At 50.2% G+C, this 9,727-nt stretch overlaps 1 protein-coding gene across 5 annotated transcripts in view; it reads left to right on the top strand.

Annotated features, from left to right (window-relative positions):
• Positions 1-208: 208 nt before the first annotated feature.
• The window catches only part of DIP2A (DIP2 acetate--CoA ligase A), an 89,214-nt gene continuing 79,695 nt past the window's right edge, over positions 209-9,727 (top strand). For 3 of the 5 annotated variants that reach the window (XM_074319528.2, XM_074319453.2, XM_074319500.2), the window contains exon 1: positions 210-571. In XM_074319528.2, the coding sequence (XP_074175629.2) occupies positions 481-571 (91 nt within the window). In that variant the 5' untranslated portion in view covers positions 210-480. Of the gene's footprint in view, positions 572-9,727 lie in introns of all 5 variants that reach the window. The other 2 variants (XM_074319562.2, XM_074319417.2) reach the window with 1 other exon arrangement.

Below are 9,727 nucleotides of genomic sequence, written 5' to 3'. Positions count from 1 at the left end.
AGGGTCTGTCGGGAGTGATGCTCTGCTGCCTCTCCCAATAGGAGCTCGGAGCGACCTCGCCGCGTTCTCGGAGCCAATGGGAGCGAGCCATCGGTGTTGCTGGGCGGGTCGGGGACTCCCAGCCTCGCCCGCGACCCGACGCGCACGCGCGCTCCCTCTGGCCCGCCCTGCCGCGCACGCGCCCTCCGTGTAGGGCCCGTCGGGCTGTCGGGGGCGCGCGGGGCGGCTTCGGCGGCGCAGGAGGAGCCGCTCGCGTACGTGCCCGCGCTCGCGCCCGCGCCCGTGCCCGCGCCCGCCCCGGTGCGGAGTCGCTCGGGCCGCGCCCCTGCCCCGCTGCCTGTGCTGCGCTCTCGGTGATGCGGCGCGCGGGGCTGAGGCGAGCGACGTAGCCGCCGCCCGGCCGGGCCCCAACCCTGACCACGGCCCCGCCCGGCGCGACCGGCCTGGCAGTCCGCGGGGCGCGGCCCGAGCGAGCGCGCCATGGCCGCCCGCGGGTGCCCGCTGGAGGCGGTGCCGCTGCCCGCCGAGGTGCGGGAGAGCCTGGCGGAGCTGGAGCTGGAGCTGTCGGAAGGTGAGCGGCCCCCACGCGGACCCGGGACCCCGGCCGGCCCTCGCCGGGGACTTGCCGGGCCCCTCACACCCAGGACCCCGCCGCGCTTCTCCCGCCCGGCCCCTGGCCCCTGCCGGCTTCTCGGGACCGGCTCGGCGTCGGGCGCCAGAGCCCCGGCGGGACGACCGCTTCTGTCCCAGCCCCGGGCCGTACCGGGGGCCGCTGCCCGCGTGGGCGCGACCTGTGTGAGCCGTCCCAGCCCCGCCTGCCTCAGTGTCCTTCCCTGTAAAACCGGGATGTGACAGCACCTGCCCCACCGGAGGCACTTCAAAGACGTTGCTAGTCCCTTTGCGGAATTTTTAAAAATTAAAAAAGATGTTCAACAATTGGTTGGTCGCTTGTTGAAAGGAGCCTGGATGCTGAGGCGGTGGGCGGCGGTACCCACGGGGACACTGCTGCCCCCAAGCCTGTGCCCTGAGGTCCTGTTGGGCAGCCAAGTTCCCAGAAAAGCACCGATATCTCTCTGTTTTTGAGAATTAAACACATTTTTAGCTTTTAGCGTCCTTTTTCCCCTCGTCTTACTATTCCTACTCTGCGTTTTTCTGGTTGACATGTTTGGCTTTGGTTGGAGTCGTGAATTCTTGCACGCGTTTCCTAAGTGTGCACTGGCATTGCAAACCCATTTCACCCCCGCCCGCTTTAGGGAGGTCGGTGCTGTTGTTAGCCTTGTTTTACATATAATACAACAGCTTCCTGCAATTGTTTTGAATTCAACATTCAAGTTTTTAAAAGTTCTGTGACATGTGGCACTCTTTTTTTTTTTAATGGAAATGCATTAAGAAATGGGTGGATTTGAGAATTGATTAGATGCTCTTGGGATGTGTGAAAAGGCCAAATTAGAAATGGTTCTGACAGGAACTACTGTCTTGAATTTGTCAGAGCCTTTCATCCAGGGAAAATCACGTGGGTGCATTTTAGATTTTCTGCATTTCAAATACGTTGCAGATCGCCTGGAGTTTCTGCGCCAGTGTATTCGCTATTCCCACAATTCCTTGTTGCTTTGTGGTCATATGTTTGAGTGCTTTCTAGGAGTTGACAGTTACATAAGATTGGATTCTTTCCTGAAAGAACTTCATAGTTTGTATACTGAACAAATAAAGCCAAGTATTTCTTATGCCAAGTATTTCAATGCAAGTAATGCTTCTGGGCTGCTGAATCTGTCTGTACCATTGTCATTTTGGACATATGTGGAGGTGGCCTAGATAAATAAAAGGGATAGGTTGTAGTTGGACAGGAACCTGGAGATGTAGGCTAAGCTTGGGATGGGGGTGAACAAAGTGTTGGAGGGAGAGGACAGCATAGTGCAGTGGCAGCCAAGGACACGGGAGCCTGGCTTCTGTCCCAGCTCCTGGACTGGCCTGACACCTTCCTTTTGGCCCAAATAGGTCAGTGATTGCTCGGGTACAGTCATGCTTGGCCTGGCTCCCAGGGTGTTTCCACACCTTTGACGTGGCCTCTTTAGTCTGTGTTGTGATTGGTGTTGACATGGGGCCTCCTTGTTGGACTTAGAGATGCTTTGCGATGGGGACTGTCTTAGGCAGATTTTTGGCATCTTCACACAGTGACTGACATCTGGTCAGTCTCCATGAGTCTCCACTGAATTGTAACATCTCTCAACGTGGGCTTGGTCAGCTGTACGAGGAGGTGAGCACCAGTCTATGGATGTCACATCGTCCTTGTGGAATGTCAGTCAGTGTGTGAAAGTGCTTTATTTATATAATTGGTAACAAAGCAGTCCTCCAGCAACCCAAGTTAGTTTTGTCATTATTATTTCTGTATCTTGATCCAGTAGAAGTAGAAGTGGGATTCACTTTGTCCTGTGGCCCCCCGCCCCATCCCCTCAGTTTGGGGGGAGAGAGAAACTTCTAATTCAGAATAAAGTAATGTCACGACAGGATGACTTCACTGCACTCAGGTCGGCAGAATGAGCCGTTGCTTAGAGCTTAGCTGGCACTGGAGGAGAGGACACGGAGGCAAATCAGAGGCTGGCAGTGAGTGGCAGGTACCTGGACCACCCGGAAGGTCCTGCACGACTTGCCGCGCCTGTGCACCAGCAGTGACAGGGTGAGCGTATGCTCCGGCCTTTTTTCTTGGCTCCCAGGTGGCCTGTTGTCCAGCTTCTTCCCTGGTCTGTACCATCCATCCTTGTCATAGGGGCTGGCCCTCAGGGAAGGTTCCCGTGTCAGAATGCACTGATTTCTTCCCATAGGGCTTTCGAAGAGGGAAGTAAAGCGCCACTGTGGTCTTCCTTCTTGCATTGCTGGCTGGCTCACCCTTCGTGACTTAGGGGTCCTTCAAACAGAGGATGAAGGGTCAAGCTGCACAGAAGCTCACTCTCCCTAGACTCCCCCGCACAATTCATGAATTCACACACGTGGCCCCTCCAAGCACATCAGGATGTCCCAGGATGAAAGGGTTATTAGAGTATAACCTTGAGTTTTTAAAGGAAGAATTAATTCCCAAACACCTGTGCTTTACGTATTACTATATCCAATTGCCTTGGATACACCTCACCCTGATTTGCGTTTAGCTCCTTATCAGGGCTCTGAATGGCTTTAAAACTGGGACAATGGTGTAAGATTTTCTCTTCGTTTCAGTGGCCTGCAGTGGTTTGGGGAGGAAATTCCTACACAATAGGCTGCATTTGTCCCACTCCTGTTTCTTTATTCTGATTAATAGATCTGTCGGCAGCTTTAACTTTGGCTTCTTGTTTTCCTGTGTTCTGATAATGCAGGCCCCGCTTGGATGGAGTCAAAGGAAAAGGGGAAAAGTTCGTGGGTGTAGCGGAAGGGACTTCTGTCACGTAGTGTTTTTTTCCTGTTTCTTTCATTTTTAAAATTTGTGATATAGTTAGTTTTCAATATGACAGCCTGATATTGCCTTCACAGCAATAAACGTTGGTTGTGCTTCCTAAATATTTTGTGGTGAATTAAAGTTCTTGTGTCCACATTCATTCGTCGGTCCAAACCTGGCCCAGACGGCCTGTTTTGAGCTTTACCTGATCATCTCTGATGTGGCTACTTTCTTGAAATTTCTCGTCACACTTCCCCCTCTTTTGGAGATGTTGCCCCTTTTTGTTTTTTGCGTTTGTTATTTATATATATTAATTCATTCAGTAATTGTGGCCTACTGGGTGCTAGGTCAATGCTTCAGCGTCAGAGGTCCGTCCATTTAGCTGTTTCTCCATTGATCATAGGCTTTGCAAAATGTTGTGTTAAAGTAACCAGAGAAATGAAACAAGTCAGGAAATGTCGGGTCCAGGGAAGTCTTCCTCCCGCTCGCGGGGCCTCTGGTATCTTTTCTTGTGTTTCCTTCAGGAAGCAATCTGCCCGTGGTTCCCAAACCATGGTTCACACACCTCTGGGGGTCCCTGAGCCCCTTTCTGAGGAAAGACTGTTTTCATAACAATTCAGAGATGGCATTTGTTTTCTCTGTGTTTGTACTGATGTTACAAAAGCAGCGTGGGTACCACTGCTGGTGCCGTAGGATAAATTGTGTCAAGAACCCCAAGTCACGGGGCGTTTTTCACCACCTCCCCACCTGCAGTAAAAAAGGCCCCTTTCACTTAAACATGTCCATCCTTGATAAAGCAGTGAAGAGTAATTTTCTTAAATTTTGAACCTCAAGTACTCATTTCTTTTGTCCTCTCCATGAGGAAACGAGAAGAGCACTTCACCAAGAGGTCCAGGGCCTACACTGAGGGGCTGTGGTGCAGGTAGGGCTGCCAAATGAACGACCGTTTTTGTAGCAGAGAGCCATTTTTACTTGAAAAAAATGAGTGGCAAACTGCAGTTATTCAGACTTCAGTATTTGGTGGACATTTTTCTGTAAAATAAATGGAGAAGAACTGTCAGAATTTATGGCCAATGATAATGTTTATGCTTTCAAGCCAAAATTACAAATGTGAAAACTTTTATTTGTGACTTTGACCATGACAGATTCCCAGTACTTATAGACTTTTTGATGAGATCAGTGGCAATATTAATGAATATGCGTTGTTTATATTATTTAATGAAATGTGTCAACGTTTGGAAGATCTGCGTAATTCTGCGAACCAGGATTTTCCAGATGATCAAGGTATCATGTTGCAAGTTTGTGCCTGGATACAAGATCCATTCGAAAAGTAGACCAGTGGATTGTGATGTCACAGTGAGAAAAGCTGGTCGATGCGGTTGTACTGTCTGCTTTGCAGCCGTCCTGTATGAAACGAGCACTTGCTCATGTTGGCGTGTCCACGCCACAGAGGAGAGTGTCCACAGCGATCAGGAAAAGCTGCGGCATGCTCCGCCCTTATCCAGCGTGTCTGTGTGTGGCTGCACTTGCTTCATGAACTTCAGCCACTGCCACATATTGCAACACATGCAACGTCGAGGCAGATATGAGAATCTAATTGTCTTCTCTGAAGCCGGATATTGAAGAGGCCTGTAAAAGTAAACCAGTACCTGTACACACTAAATGTTTTTGGCTTTGGGAATCTATTTTTTTAATAAAAAAGATTTATGTTAACATGGTGGATTGTTATAAAAATTTTTAAGTGATTTAAATATTTTTAAAATTTCACAGCTTTAATTTCTTTTTTTCCCCGCCTTCTTCCGCCTCCCCACCCCCTATGGTTCAAGCCGTTGTTTCTTAGTCTAATTGTGTAGGACACAACTCCCGGTCCCTCGCCAGTTGGTCACCTGCTCACAGCAGCTCACGGCAGCTCTCACCGGCTGCTGGCCACTCACACTGGCTGTGGGTCTCTCCTGGCAGCCCACAGCAGCCCACGGCCACCTCATGGCAGCCCAGAGAGAGCTGTTGTTCACAGTCTTCGCTGTAGAGGGTGCAGGTCACAGGCCCATGTGGGAATCGAACTGGCAACCTCAGCGTTAGGAGCACCTGAACCACCTCAACCACAGGGCTGGCCTAGCTTTCATTTCTAATATGGTAAATATTGATAGATATGACCCACACACAGAAAAGCTCTTGGGAGGTCCTCAGTAATTTTTAGGCGTATGACAGGGTCCTGAGTCCCAAACCTTAGAAAACTGTGTTGAACAATAACCTTCACAGCTGGACCCTGTTCTGAAAGAAAGGGTTTACTGGGCCACACACTAGCCAGGAAAGGACCAGGTCCTGGGGCTTGCGGTCTAAACCAGCAGCAGTGCTGGTGTAGAGAACAGACGCGGCAGCTGTCCTAGGATTGGTTATACAAGGAGTTTGGGGAAGAAGGGTGTACGTTGTTTTGAAAGAATTTATATAGGCTGTAGACAAAAAGGGAGGGAGAAGGTGAGGCGGGGCTGGCTCTGGCGGGCGCAGAGTCATGAGGAGGAGGGGTGAGTTGTCGGCTACAGCCTGAAAGCTCACGTGTAAAGGTGGTCAGCTATTCTCTCTAGATAATGGCGGAAACAGCTACTTGGAGGTTAACTGAAAGTTTTAACATACTTTCATACGCTAAGGAGTGTGAGCAGTCTTTCATTGGTTTCCAGCTGGTGGACCTCCCTTATCCCTTCTTTCCACCCTCCGGCCCACTGTAATTTAATTTAGGGCATCTCAGGATTCTCCCCTTGTCACCTGCTAGTCCGTGCAACTCCAACAGAACTTTAACTTTTTGTGACATGATTTTTAGCTATTGCCCGGTATAATTAGGATCTCTGCTTATATATGTAAGGACAATCAGATGTTTCCATTTATAAACATATGTTTGAAAATCTTTAAAAATGATGCTTCCTGACTAGTTGCTTGTATGTCCCACTTTAGCAAAATTCATCATTCATGATTCAAGAATATTCCTTTTATAGTTTTTTTCTTTTCATATAAATCATCCTAGTGCAGTTGTCTCTTTACAAAATTTATAATGTTTTTTTAAAGATTTTATTGGGGAAGGGGAACAGGACTTTATTGGGGAACAGTGTGTACTTCCAGGACTTTTTTTTCCAAGTCAAGTTGTTGTCCTTTCAGTCTTAGTTGTGGAGGGCACAGCTCAGCTCCTAGTCCAGTTGCCTTTGCTAGTTGCAGGGGGTGCAGCCCACCATCCCTTGCAGGAGTCGAACTGGCAACCTTGTGGTTGAGAGGATGTGCTCCAACCAACTGAGCCATCTGGGAGCTCAGCGGCAGCTCAGCTCAGGGTGCCGTGTTCAATCTTAGTTGCATGGGGCGCTGCCCACCATCCCTTGTGGGAGTCGAGGAATTGAACTGGCAACCTTGTGGTTGGGAGCCCACTGGCCCACGTGGGAATCGAACCAGCAGCCTTTGGAGTTAGGAGCATGGAGCTCTAACTGCCTGAGCCACCGGGCCAGCCCCCAGATTTATAATTTTTTAAAAGAATACAGTGTTTAGTGTTTTCGATTCTCATATCCTAACACTGCGCACAATGTTCATTCCCAAGTCCTGTAGCTGCTTGAGTCCTGCTTTTGTTTTAAGACTTAAGTTTAAACTTCACTTTCTCTTTGAAGCTCTGCCTTCCTGTGAGGACACCCCCTCTGCCCCCCACCCGTGCCTGCTGTTCTGTGTCCCACAATGAGGATTTATCACAATTCTGTATTTATTGGCTTGTCTGTTCTTTGCCACTTCACAGGAGCATTTCAAGAGGAAGTTCTGATCTGTTCATCTTTCTGTCCTCAGCACTAGCACATTTGAAGCATTGTAATGAATGTTTGATGAATTAATAAGAGTAAAAAATTACACATGGTGTTTATTGTGTTCTAAGTCAAGAATCCCTGCAATTGGTTGAATATTTAGCTTTTTGATAAGTTTTTCAGTGCAGTGAAGCCATCGCAGGACAGATCTGTGCCTCAGGGAGCGTTTGAATCAGGATGTAGTGTTTGTTCTCCAAACTTCCAGGAAGACATGGTTCGAGTGAGATGAGTGCTGTGGAGGTCTGTCTGGGATGGGACTCCAGTCCCATCGAGCGGGTGATTGCGGCCGCCAGGCCAGGACCCACCTGTGGCCGCATCTGCTGGTGTTCAGGTCCACCCACCTGCTCACCAAGGCCACGCTTCCCACTGCAGGGACACAACAGCAGGCTGACTCCTGATGGGACTTTGGCTCAAGGACTGCACACTGGCCTAAAACGTTACTGGAGCAGCTTGGGCCTAAGACGTTTTCTGCCCGAGCTGCCCACCTTTCCGCTCCCTTCCCTGTGTCCTCCGGGCAGCTCTCCAGCCTCCTGCAGCTCCCTCCATTTTTCGCACACGAATCTCTGGCGTGCTCAGTCCTGCCATAGCTTGTGCCTCTCCGAGGCCCCGAGTGTGGGTAGGTGACTTGGACCCGTGTTGGGAGGGCTGGTCTAAGTGTCTTCTCCCTTGTTGATGGTTCCTCTGAGGTGGCACCTGGCAGATGGCTGTTGGCCACGTGTGCGGATTGAGTGACTCACTCTTCTCAGGACTCTGGCCGTGGCTGGCTGTGTTGTCCATTGCGACGCTTCATGAGCAGGGGCCCAGCCGGCTGGTGTGTTGTCCTGCCCACTGATCAGTTACCCATACCTCCAGGCTCTGCAAGTAAAGAAAGGCACCATTTGCTCATCCATTTGCTTTCTTTTATCAACTGGTTGAGGGAGGGAGGGAGGTTGAGACTGTGGGGAGGTGACTTCAGGCTGGTGGTCAGAGAACACCTGTGGGCAGGGGAATCGAGTGATAAGAGGAGCCTTCTGTGTGACTGGGGAGAGAGCAGCCCACGCAGAGGGGTCAGATGGCCCACGGCCACAGGAGGGATGGGCCTGGTGAGGCATGGGACGAGAGGTAGGGTGAGAGGGAAAGGCCAGGAAAGGTGCCTGAGGTTGCGCCGGGCATGGGGTGCTTTGGTTTCTGTTCTCTGTGTGACAAGGACCCGCTGGGGCTGCTTCTGCTTTGACCACTTAGATCTTTAAAGACGCCCTAGTTGGTGTGCCAGGAAAGAATCAGAGGGAGGTGACAGGGAGCCCAGCAAGGCCATCAGGGAGCTGTACTGTGGGGGTGTGGAGGTGACATGTAACAACACTCATTCACTTTATCTGTGGAGTCACTTCGTGCGGGTGAATCTGGCATCACTGACCTAGAGACATCTGCCTGTCCTGCAGGGTCTCTGGTCCTGCTCCCTGCATGACAATGCAAGATCTGGTGAGGCCAAAAAGGAGCACCAACAGAGCCATGGATAGGGGGTTCATACCGCTATATTCTCGCTGGCAGCTGGGCTGGAGACACAGGAAGCAGGAGCCACACGCTAGCCGCAATCCGCCGTCCTCTTCTCTGCCAACCAACCCACCTGCCGGAATAGCCATGGCAGTTATATTAGTGGCTAATGGCTAACTGGTAACAGCTGACGGCCAACTAGTCACAGTTGATGGCCATCTGATTATAGCTGATGGCCATCTACTACCCGAGCCAGCACCTTTCCACGTGAAGCCGAGAGCCTGGAAACTGCTCTCTGGGACTCTGTCACCACACTGCCCTTCCCAAGGGAACTCAAGGAAGCACGTGTTCTTTCTCTTAACAGGATAACAATTTAACAGATGTGTATATTTCTTTATTGGTCATCCACTGTAGTGCTATCATTGGTAGTCTCAAAGAAATCGGGTCCTAATCCCTGGGGCCTTTGAATGTTACCTTATTTGGAGAAAGGGTCTTGGCAGGTGTGATTAAGTTACGGATCTTGAAATGAGACCCCTGGGTTTCTTGAGTGGACCTTATATGTCATCACAAGTGTCCATAAGAGGCAGAGGGAGATTAGACTCACAGAAGAGGAAAGCGAGGCAGTGTGAGCACCAAGGCAGAAACTGGAGTGATACGGCCACAGGTCCAGAAGTACTGGCAGTCATGGTGCGTCCTGTCACCTTGACTTTCGGTCGGTGAAACTGACTGTGGGTTTCTGGCCTCCAGAACTGTGAGAGAATAAATTTCTCTTGTTTTAAGCCACTAAGTTTGAGGCCATTTTTTCCAGCAGCCACAGGAAACTAATCCACCCACCTCAAAGTCTGCGACATACTTAGAGCAGAAGGTATTTTCATTATTTGTTCTTTATTATCTCGTTGTGCATTACGGTGGAGGTCTGAAGTATTTTTGCTCTTCCTTGTGGTTAGTGACCTCTGTGTCCTGTGTGAAAGGTCTTTTCCTACCTCATGGTCATGAAGATATAGTCCTGTATTATTTTTTAAAAGCTTTA

This window comes from Rhinolophus sinicus, chromosome 17 (assembly GCF_057876585.1).
Source record: "Rhinolophus sinicus isolate RSI-liver-muscle chromosome 17, RSI-T2T, whole genome shotgun sequence".
NCBI classification, from domain to species: domain Eukaryota; kingdom Metazoa; phylum Chordata; class Mammalia; order Chiroptera; family Rhinolophidae; genus Rhinolophus; species Rhinolophus sinicus.
This window is presented reverse-complemented; position numbering and strand designations above follow the sequence as displayed.